General features: G+C 37.7%; 1 protein-coding gene across 2 annotated transcripts in view; it reads right to left on the bottom strand.

The window, feature by feature from the left end:
• exd3 (exonuclease 3'-5' domain containing 3) overlaps nt 1–12,160 on the bottom strand; it is a 129,707-nt gene that overhangs the window by 94,013 nt on the left and 23,534 nt on the right. For both annotated transcript variants that reach the window (XM_072914159.1, XM_061966446.2), the window contains exons 8-11: nt 12,004–12,110; nt 11,648–11,721; nt 4,359–4,397; nt 4,118–4,281 (exon numbers count right to left, since the gene is read on the bottom strand). In XM_072914159.1, the coding sequence (XP_072770260.1) occupies nt 4,118–4,281; nt 4,359–4,397; nt 11,648–11,721; nt 12,004–12,110 (384 nt within the window). The remainder of the gene's footprint in view (nt 1–4,117; nt 4,282–4,358; nt 4,398–11,647; nt 11,722–12,003; nt 12,111–12,160) is intronic.

Genomic DNA, 12,160 nt, shown 5'->3' with positions numbered 1-12,160 from the left:
GTTGTCATTGCAAATATTCAAATACATCTGTGCTGGAAAAATGTTTGCACCGTTTTGTACTTATTCTTTTTTTTTTGTCCTGTCCAGCTTCTCAGGCTGCTTATCTCCCTGAGCGCTGTGTTCCCTCAGCTGCGGCTGATTGACACCAGGTGTGGCCAGGTGCCAATCAGCCGATGCTATTTAAACCTGCCTTGCCAGCCAGTCTGTGCTGGAGTATTGTCATTATGACTTGTCGATGTCATTAATACTTGTCGGTGAACCTGTATCCTGTAGCTGTTTGCAGCGTGCTGTCTTTTTGTTCCTGTTTGCTGGATCCTGTTTCCCGTTTTCCAGCTTGGCTGTTCCTGGTTCCTCGTTTGTGTTTTTTCTTAATTTCATGGACATTAAATCATATTTTCCTGTACCAATCCTGCCTTCTCTGCATCTTGGGGTTCGTCACCAACACTATGTGACACTTTCAACACTTAAATTTTGAGATTAACTTCAGATCTATCCGTCGATTATACGTTTTTATTTTTTGCTCATGTTTTTTTGTTCATTTTATTCCCTTTGTGTCATAGAAAACTGTGTTACTAAACAAAAAAAAAATGCAATATTTTCCCCTAAAACATATTTCAAAGTGTAATATTTGATGTGATGTAATTTGAGCCTTAAATATGTCAATAATTCACAACATAGATTTTGATTCATTATTATTGTTTGAGCAATGACAGTTTAAAAAAAACACTAAAGTTCGTAGGGATCCAAAAGGGCCCCACCAATAAAATTGTTAAAAATAAGTTACACTTTTTTTTTTTTGTTACTTTCAACACTTAAATTTTGAGATTAACTTCAGATCTATTCATTGATTATAAGTTTTTATTTTTTGCTTATTTTATTCCCTTTGTGTCATAGAAAACTGTGTTACTAAACACACAAAATATGCAACATTTTCCCCAAAACATATGTCAAAGTGTAATATTTGATGTGATGTAATTTGAGCCTTAAATATGTCAAGAATTCACAACATAGATTTTGGTTCATTATTATTTTTTGAGCAATGACAGTTTAAAATAAAACACTAAAGTTCTTAGGGACCCAAAAGGGCCCCACTCATAAAATTGTTAAAAATAAGTCATACATTTTTTTTTTTTTACTTTCAACACTTAAATTTCAGGATTAACTAGAGATCTATACGTCGATTATGAGTTTTAATTATTTTATTCCCTTTTGTCATAGAAAATTTTATTTTAACACACACAAAATACGCAATATTTTCCCCTAAAACATATTTCAAAGTGTAATATTTGATGTGATGTCATTTGAGCCTTAAATATGTCAATAATTCACAACATAGATTTTGATCCGCCAAGGCTGCCCTTTGTCACCGATTCTGTTCATAACCTTTATGGACAGAATTTCTAGGCGCAGTCAGGGCGTTGAGGGGATCTGGTTTGGTGGCTGCAGGATTAGGTCACTGCTATTTGCAGATGATGTGGTCCTGATGGCTTCCTCCGGCCAAGATCTTCAGCTCTCACTGGATCGGTTCGCAGCCGAGTGTGAAGCGACTGGGATGGGAATCAGCACCTCCAAGTCCGAGTCCATGGTTCTCTCCCGGAAAAGGGTGGAGTGCCATCTCCGGGTTGGGGAGGAGATCTTGCCCCAAGTGGAGGAGTTCAAGTACCTCGGAGTCTTGTTCACGAGTGGGGGAAGAGTTGATCGTGAGATCGACAGGCGGATCGGTGCGGCGTCTTCAGTAATGCGGACGCTGTATCGATCCGTTGTGGTGAAGAAGGAGCTGAGCCGGAAGGCAAAGCTCTCGATTTACCGGTCGATCTACGTTCCCATCCTCACCTATGGTCAAGAGCTTTGGGTCATGACCGAAAGGACAAGATCACGGGTACAAGCGGCCGAAATGAGTTTCCTCCGCCGAGTGGCGGGGCTCTCCCTTAGAGATAGGGTGAGAAGCTCTGTCATTCGGAGGGAGCTCAAAGTAAAGCCGCTGCTCCTCCACATCGAGAGGAGCCAGATGAGGTGGTTCGGGCATCTGGTCAGGATGCCACCCGAACGCCTCCCTAGGAAGGTGTTTCGGGCACGTCCGACCGGTAGGAGGCCACGGGGAAGACCCAGGACACGCTGGGAAGACTATCTCTCCCGGCTGGCCTGGGAACGCCTCGGGATCCCCCGGGAGGAGCTGGACGAAGTGGCTGGGGAGAGGGAAGTCTGGGCTTCCCTGCTTAAGCTGCTGCCCCCGCGACCCGACCTCGGATAAGCGGAAGAAGATGGATGGATGGATGGACTTAAATTTCAGGATTAACTAGAGATCTATACGTCGATTATGAGTTTTAATTATTTTATTCCCTTTTGTCATAGAAAATTTTATTTTAACACACACAAAATACGCAATATTTTCCCCTAAAACATATTTCAAAGTGTAATATTTGATGTGATGTCATTTGAGCCTTAAATATGTCAATAATTCACAACATAGATTTTGATTCATTATTATTGTTTGAGCAATGACAGTTTAAAAAAAACACTAAAGTCCGTAGGGATCCAAAAGTGCCCCACCAATAAAATTGTTAAAAATGAGTTACACATTTTTTTTGTTACTTTCAACACTTAAATTTTGAGATTAACTTCAGATCTATTCATTGATTATACGTTTTTATTTTTTGCTTATTTTATTCCCTTTGTGTCATAGAAAACTGTGTTACTAAACACACAAAATATGCTACATTTTCCCCAAAACATATGTCAAAGTGTAATATTTGATGTGATGTAATTTGAGCCTTAAATATGTCAAGATATCACAACATAGATTTTGATTCATTATTATTTTTTGAGCAATGACAGTTTAAAATAAAACACTAAAGTTCTTAGGGACCCAAAAGGGCCCCACTCATAAAATTGTTAAAAATAAGTCATACATTTTTTTTTTTTTACTGTCAACACTTAAATTTCAGGATTAACTAGAGATCTATACGTCAATTATGAGTTTTAATTATTTAATTCCCTTTTGTCATAGAAAATGTTATTTTAACACACACAAAATATGTAATATTTTCCCCAAAACATATTTTAAAGTGTAATATTTGATGTGATGTAATTGGAGCCTTAAATAGGTCAATAATTTACAACATAGATTTTGATTAATTATTATTTTTTGAGAAATGACAGTTTAAAATAAAACACTAAAGTTCTTAGGGACCCAAAAGGGCCCCACTCATAAAATTGTTAAAAATAAGTCATAGATTTTTTTTTTTTTTTACTTTCAACACTTAAATTTCAGGATTAACTAGAGATCTATACGTCAATTATGAGTTTTAATTATTTTATTCCCTTTTGTCAAAGAAAATGTTATTTTAACACACACAAAATATGCAATATTTTCCCCAAAACATATTTTAAAGTGTAATATTTGATGTGATGTAATTGGAGCCTTAAATAGGTCAATAATTTACAATGTATTATTTTTTGAGCAATGAGTTTAAAAAAACACTTCAGTTCTTAGGGATATAATTCTTAGGAAAAATAATTCATGCATTTTTTTCCCCACATAGATTTGCTATGCGCAGAGGACGCTTAAACAGTGCGCAATTGCACAGGCGAGCACCTTAGAGGGAGCGTTGCTCGCACGGCTGCGCTAGCATCACAGCTAACGTTAGCCATGCTGCTACCTCTCTGCTCGGGGAGGACGTATACGTATGTGACGTATGACGTGACAGTATGTGACGTATGTCGTGACAGTATGTGACGTGTGTAAGAAGGTGCACTTGCTGTCTGTGAGAGGGAGACACAGAAAAGAGTGAGAAGAGTCTGTCGTGTAATGCCAGCAGCTAAAAGCAACTGCGTGAGAATTCACAGACGTGTGGATGTGTTGAAGGTGTGCTGGAAAATGCGGAACGGACGGTGGTAAAAAACAAGGAGGAGTGTGAGGTGGACTGTCACTTAAAGTGGTTTCATGTGGTGACCCGAACCATGATGCTGCCACCAGTGCAACTTAAACTCTTACAATTTTAAACTTTTAAATTTTTCAGAGTGTTGTATTGTTTATGTATTTATTGACTTTGTATTTATTGTGAGCCATTAATAAAGTTGTTTGAATTGAATTGAGTGTACATGTTGTCTGACTCACAGTAGCTCGGCCGCCAGGCCCTCCTGGGCGTCCCAGACCCCGAAGGGGAGTCTGTGCTTGGGGACGTTGTATCTGCGGGACCACTCAGCCGACTTTTTCAGCGTGTACTTCACCAACATCTCCACCAGCTGGATGTGGAGCTCGGGGTCGTCCGCCACCACCGTCTGGATGGTTAGGACACAGAGAAATGCTAACAAACATAGCTTTAAGCCTGTTGCAGCGCAAAGTGGGTGCACGTTACCTCCACGTGGTCAGCCCACACCACGTCGTTCATGCCTTTCTGCACGGGGGGAAAACAACATCATGTCATCAAGTTGCAACTACCGCAATTCCTTGACTTTTCCATCTAGCTTGTTAAAGGAGCTGTTTGCAGCCTCATCAATAAGTTAAGACTTTCAAACCAAAAAATATGACAATTTTCAGTTATACCCCATTTAGGAAGGGGTAAATATTCCGCGCCTGTTACGGCCCAGGCCAGGTGGGAGGCTGGTGTGAGGGGTTCACGGTATGGCCACAGCTTCCCGCTCTCCCTCTCCACTATGTGTGTCTGCAGGTTCCACACCTCTACCTTGTTGTTTTGCATATTATTTTGCTTTGGACATTTAATTTTTGTTATATTAAATATTATAGAAAAAAGCCTATAATCGACAGACAGATCTAAAGTTGATTGAGGGCACGGGAGTCCAAACTACGGCCCGGGGTGTCTACAATTTTGTTCGCGAGATGGCTCGAGTCCAACAAGCAATTTGCCCGGGGGCGGTGTTTTCATATAAAATATCAAATTTTTTGCCATACCTGACGTGAAAATATGGGGACTTTTCGTGCATGTTGGGGGCCTCAAAAAGGCGTCCAATTATGCGTTTTTATTATTTCTTTGTTTTGTTTGTTTGTTTATTTTATTCCCTTTGTGTCATAGAAAACTTTGTTATTTTACCACACAAAATATGCAATATTTCCCCCCAAACATATTTCAAAGTGTAATATTTGAATGTGATGTAATTGGAGCCTTAAATATGTCAATCATTCATAACATTGATTTTAATTCATTAATATTTTTAGAGCAATGACAGTTTTGAAAAAAAAACACTAAAGTTCTTAGGGACCCAAAAGGGCCCCACTCATAAAATTGTTAAAAATAAGTTATACATTATTTTTTTTTACTTTCAACACTTACATTTCAGGATTGACTTGAGATCTATACGTCGATTATGAGTTTTTATTATTTGTTAGTTTTTTTTGTTTATTTTATTGCCTTTTGATATAGAAAACGTTGTTATTTTAACACACACAAAATATGCAATATTTTCCCCAAAACATATTTCAAAGTGTAAAATTTGATGTGACGTAATTGGAGCCTTGAATATGTCAATAATTTACATCATTGATTTTAAGTCATTATTATTTTTTGAGAAATGACAGTTTAAAAGAACACTTCAGTTCTTAGGGATCCAAAAGGGCCCCACTCATAAAATGTGTAAAAAAATAAGTCATACACTTTTTTCCCCCACTTTTAACACTTAAATTTCGAGATTAACTTAAAATATCTCCGTCGATTATGAGTTTTTATCATTTGTTTTTGTTTTTTTGTTTATTTTATTCTCTTTGTGTCATAGAAATCTTTGTTATTAAACACACAAAATATGCAATATTTTCCCCAAAACATATTTCAAAGTGTAATATTTGAATGTGATGTAATTGGAGCCTTAAATATGTCAATAATTCATAACATAATATACATTTCAAGACCAACTTCATCTATCCATTGATTATAAGTTTTTATTATATCTTTATTTTTTGTTTGTTTATTTTATTCCCTTTGTGTCATAGAAAACTTTGTTATTTACCACACAAAATATGCAATATTTTCCCCAAAACATATTTCAAAGTGTAATATTTGACTTGATGTAATTGGAGCTTTAAATATGTCAATAATTCATAACATTGATTTTGATTCATAACTATTTTTTGAGCGATGAAAGTTAAAAAAATCCCACTTAAGTTCTTAGGGACCCAAAAGGGCTCCACTCATAAAATTGTTAAAAATAAGCAATACATATTTACTTTTTTTACTTTCAACACTAAATTTCGAGACCAACTACAGATCTACCGTATTTTTCGGACTATAGGTCGCAGTTTTTTTCATAGTTTGGCCGGGCGTGTGTCTTATACTCAGGAGCGACTTATGTGTGAAATTATTAACACATTACCGTAAAATATCAAATAATATTATTTAGCTCATTCACGTAAGAGACTAGACGTATAAGATTTCATGGGATTTAGCGATTAGGAGTGACAGATTGTTTGGTAAACGTATAGCATGTTCTATATGTTATAGTTATTTGAATGACTCTTACCATAATATGTTATGTTAACATACCAGTTGGTTATTTATGCCTCATATAAGGTACACTTATTCAGCCTGTTGTTCACTATTCTTTATTTATTTTAAATTGCCTTTCAAATGTCTATTCTTGGTGTTGGCTTTTATCAAATACATTTCCCCAAAAAATGCGACTTATATATGTTTTTTTCCTTCTTTATCATGCATTTTCGGCTGGTGTGACTTATACCGGAGCGACTTATACTCCGAAAAATACGGTATCTGTCGATTATAAGTTTTTATTATTTGTTCATTTGTTTCATTCCCTTAGTGTCATAGAAAACTTTGTTATTTAACACAAAATATGCAATATTTTCCCCAAAACATATATCAAAGTGTAATATGCAGTGTTGGGTTAGTTACTGAAAACCAGTAACTAGTTACAGTTACTAGTTACTTTATTTCAAAAGTAACTCAGTTACTAACTCAGTTACTTAAACCAAAAAGTAATGCGTTACTGTGAAAAGTAACTATTTAGTTACTTATATATATATTTTTTAATTTTTTTAAGGCCCCATTTAATGCCCTTTTAGCCTTCATTTTAGTACTGTTATTGCACTGGAGAATAATACAATCTGTTGTTCAACTTGACATGCATTTGCATCATTGAACTCTGCTAAGCAATGTGCTCTACATACAACACACAAAGACAAAGATATGTTTTAAAGGGCCAATTTGTTTCAGACCAGAACAAATTGACAAAACTATTTTAAATAGCTGCAACTTAACATACATAAGTAACAAACAGCATAATAACAACATAGCTGTAAAACAAGAAAGGCACACACTACATACATAAAGCCTAACCAGGCGTTTTCTCAAGGAATTCTGAAATAAAATCATGTCTGAAGCCCAGAACACTCTACACATTTCCCCACTTAGTTTAGAGAAAAGGAAATATTAGCCTGGCCCACTAGTATCCCTCTTTAGGTTTGTGAACTTTATAGTCTAAACATTTAGAGTGATGTGATAATCAAACACTCTAAAAGTTTAAAATGAAAGAGTATATAAGAGAATTGACAGAGTGTGTGTACCTTCACGTGTGCAGTGCCTCGTTAAAATCCAGCCGCTGTTGGAGGTGGAGGTGAGTGTGTCTCTTTACTAGCTTCGTCGAAGCATGTTGTTTTTGTCGCTGTTTCAGCATATTTGAAACTTACATTCAGCTAAAATGTTATTTTCTTTGTGGTCGATAAAAGAAACGTACTGAAAATATCTCCATTTTAAGAAACTCGGCTTCGGGGTTCGCCATGACGTCTTGATAGTAGACACAGACACGCCCCCTCCCCCACACACACACTCACACACACACACGTACACACAGACAGCGCGCGGCGCGCCTCTTTTTCGTCGCCTCTTCAGCAGCGACACTCAGATCTTCTCAGTTTCTAGCCGATACTACATAAAAAATAACGCAAAATAACGCAGTAACGCATCATGTAGTAACGGTAACGGAGTTACTGAATATAAAAAATAACGCGTTAGATTACTAGTTACCGCCGATAGTAACGGCGTTACAGTAACGCGTTACTTTGTAACGCGTTAGTCCCAACACTGGTAATATGTGATGTGACGTAATTTGAGCCTTAAATATGTCGATAATTTACAACATTGATTTTAATTCATTATTATTTTTTGAGCAATGACAGTTTAAAAAAACACTTCAGTTCTTATGGATCCAAAAGGGCCCCACTCATAAAATTTGTAAAAAAATAAGTCATACATTTTTCCCCCCCACTTTTAACACTTAAATTTCGAGATTAACTTCATCTCTACGTCGATTATGAGTTTTTATTATTTGTTTTTGTTTTTTGTTTAATTTACTCTCTTTGTGTCATAGAAATCTTTGTTATTTAACACAAAATATGCAATATTTTCCCCAAAACATATTTCAAAGTGTAATATTTGATGTGACGTAATTGGAGCCTTAAATATGTCAATAATTCATAACATTTATTTTGATTCATTATTATTTTTTGAGCAATGACAGTTAAAAAAAAATCCCACCTAAGTTCTTAGGGCCCCACTCATAAAATTGTTAAAAATAATTCATATATATATTTCTTTTACTTTCAACACTTACATTTCGAGGCCAACTCCATCCTTCCATCGATTATACGTTTTTATTATTTCTTTATTTTTTGTTTGTTTATTTTATTCCCTTTATGTCATAGAAAACTTTGTTATTTACCACACAAAATATGCAATATTTCCCCCAAAACATATTTCAAAGTGTTATATTTGATGTGACGTAATTGGAGCTTTAAATATGTTAATAATTCATAACATTGATTTTGATTCATAATTATTTTTTGAGCGATGAAAGTTAAAAAAAAATCCCACTTAAGTTCTTAGGGACCCAAAAGGGCTCCACTCATAAAATTGTTAAAAATAATTCTTATATATATTTCTTTTACTTTCAACACTTACATTTCGAGACCAACTTCATCTATCCATCGATTATACGTTTTTATTATTTCTTTATTTTTTGTTTGTTTATTTTATTCCCTTTGTGTCATAGAAAACTTTGTTATTTACCACACAAAATATGCAATATTTTCCCCAAAACATATTTCAAAGTGTAATATTTGATGTGACGTAATTGGAGCTTTAAATATGTTAATAATTCATAACATTGATTTTAAATCATAATTATTTTTTGAGCGATGAAAGTTAAAAAAAAAATCCCACTTAAGTTCTTAGGGACCCAAAAGGGCTCTGTCACGCCAAATTTCTTCCCCTACAAAAACCTTCCCCCCCATTTACTTCCGGGGTCATTTCTTCTTACGTCATTTCCTCTTACTTACGTCATTTCCTCTTACGTCATTGACAGCGATCGATAGAATCCAAATCTCCTGAAAATGGTGGTGTCACTGAATGACATTTGTCTTTATCTTTCCCAGGGGACTTATGTCAAACACCAGCAGGCTTTGAAAAATTCCAGGCGGAGTGTTAGGGCCGCTGCTGGGAACTTCTGTCTTCGTGGTAACGTGCAAAAAATATTAATTAATATATAATACTGTTAAATGTCTGTACTTTAAATCAACATTATTGTTGAAACCATTTCACTAATATTAATTAATATATAATACTGTTAAATGTCTGTACTTTAAATCAACATTATTGTTGAAACCATTTCACTAATATTAATTAATATATAATACTGTTAAATGTCTGTACTTTAAATCAACATTATTGTTGAAACCATTTCATTAATATTAATTAATATATAATACTGTTAAATGTCTGTACTTTAAATCAGCATTATTGTTGAAACCATTTCACTAATATTAATTAATATATAATACTGTTAAATGTCTGTACCTTAAATCAGCATTATTGTTGAAACCATTTCACTAATATTAATTAATATATCATACTGTTAAATGTCTGTACTTTAAATCAACATTATTGTTGAAACCATTTCACTAATATTAATTAATATATAATACTGTTTAATGTCTGCACTTTAAATCAACATTATTGTTGAAACCATTTCACTAATATTAATTAATATATAATACTGTTAAATGTCTGTACTTTAAATCAACATTATTGTTGAAACCATTTCAAAAATTAAAAAAGTTAAAAAAAAAACAAGTATCCTTCCAGCGACGGGCAGTCAAAGCCGCAGTGTTATCGATCGCTGTCAATGACGTAAGAGGAAATGACGTAAGTAAGAGGAAATGACGCAAGAGGAAATGACCCCGGAAGTAAATGGGGGGGAAGGTTTTTGTAGGGGGAAGAAATTTGGCGTGACAGCTCCACTCATAAAATTGTTAAAAATAATTCATGTATATATTTATTTTACTTTCACCAGACCAACTTCATCTATCCATCTATTATTCATTTTTATTATTTGTTTATTTGTTTGATTTATTCCCTTTTGTCGGAGAAAACTTTATTTAACATATAAAAATATGCAATATTTTCCCCACAACATATTTCAGTGTGTAATATTTGGTGTGTACTTTAACTGCAAGCACTTGCTATTGTGATGCGTTCAGGGTCAAACTGTCATCATTGTGTTTGCACTAGAGATGCGCGGTTTGCGGGCACAACCGCGGAGTCCGCGGATTATCCGCGGATCGGGCGGATGAAATTTAAAAAAAATTAGATTTTATCGGCGGGTCGGGTCGGGTCGGGTGGTTGAAATAAAAAAAAATTAGATTTTAAATAGATTCAGGCGGGTAGCAGTTAAACCAGTTCGGAAATATATATACATAGTTAAATGTTGTTACCCACATACGAAAAACGAGCAGGCACCTGCTGCATATGCCACAACAGAAGAAAAAAAAAAAAAGAGATGGACACTTTTACGGAGCGGAGAAGGGACGCCTCGCCGGGGTCCGGGACCGAGGCCCCTTCCCCCGAGAGGGCCCCACCGGGAGCCGTAGCTGAGGCGATCCGCGAGAAGGGCCCGACGCACGTCCAGGGTCACCACCGCGCCCACTGCACCGACACCCCGCCTCGTCCGCCTTCGCCGCGGCCGGCGTCACGCGCAGCAGGTAAGCAGCTTACCTGCCCGCCACCCCCGTGGACGGGGGCTCGTAACAGGGGTCACTCCGCGCGCTCCGCCCGCGCAGCTTACCTGCCCGCCACCCCTGTTGCCGGGGGCGCGTAACAGGGGTCACTCCGCGCGCAGTGCGCTCACGAAAGGGGTGGGGCTCACCCTGGTTGATATAGACAGCAGCTAGGACGGTGGCCATGGAAGTTGGAACCCGCTAAGGAGTGTGTAACAACCCACCTGCCGAATCAACTAGCCCTGAAAATGGATGGCGCTGGAGCGTCGGGCCCATATACCCGGCCGTCGCCGGCAGCGAGACGCGCTTGGAGGTGCGCTCAGCGCGGCTCCCATACGATTGCGCACTGGTGTGCGTCTGGGTCGTGACAGCGTGGCACGCGAATGTCTGTGCTGCATTGGATCAGTCTCCTTTCTTTAACAGGCAAAAGCTTTATAACCTCACTAATGCCTTGCATCGTCTATATTAGATATATAACAACGGGCGGGTGCGGGCGGATGCGGTTCTGATCAAATGTTAGATCGGGTGGATTGCGGATGGTTGACGACTTTCTGATGCGGTTGCGGATGAAATAATTGCCTATCCGCGCATCTCTAGTTTGCACGATGAAAGCCAAAGAAAAAGCTCTACCTCCACAAATCTCTTGTACATGAGGAATCCAAGTGTGTCCTGGCGCCTCTTGTGCAAGGCATTAGGACAGAGGCCTGGGATGGGAAGACAAAGACGTGAAGTGAATTAGTGAAGTATATTTATATAGCGCTTTTCTCGAGTGACTCAAAGCGCTTTACATAGTGAAACCCAAAATCTAAGTTACATTTAAAGCAGTGTGGGTGGCACTGGGAGCAGGTGGGTAAAGTGTCTTGCCCAAGGACACGACGGCAGTGACTCGGTTGGCAGAAGCGGGGATCGAACCTGGAACCCTCAAGTTACTCTACCAACCGAGCTATACCGCCCCAACCTTGCCGGGTGATAACACAAGCCCTCACCTTGGTGGATGTGGAACTTGTCTGCCAGGCGGAAGACGTGTTTCTTCAGATGTTTGGACTGCAGCTGAGTCAGGCAGCGTCTGCTCACGTACAGTCGGGGAAAGCGCCTGCGAGGAGGGGAGGAAACACACGCGGCGTTACGCGGCGCAGAACCGCA

This window comes from Nerophis lumbriciformis, linkage group LG11, assembly GCF_033978685.3.
Source record: "Nerophis lumbriciformis linkage group LG11, RoL_Nlum_v2.1, whole genome shotgun sequence".
NCBI lineage: Eukaryota > Metazoa > Chordata > Actinopteri > Syngnathiformes > Syngnathidae > Nerophis > Nerophis lumbriciformis.
This window is presented reverse-complemented; position numbering and strand designations above follow the sequence as displayed.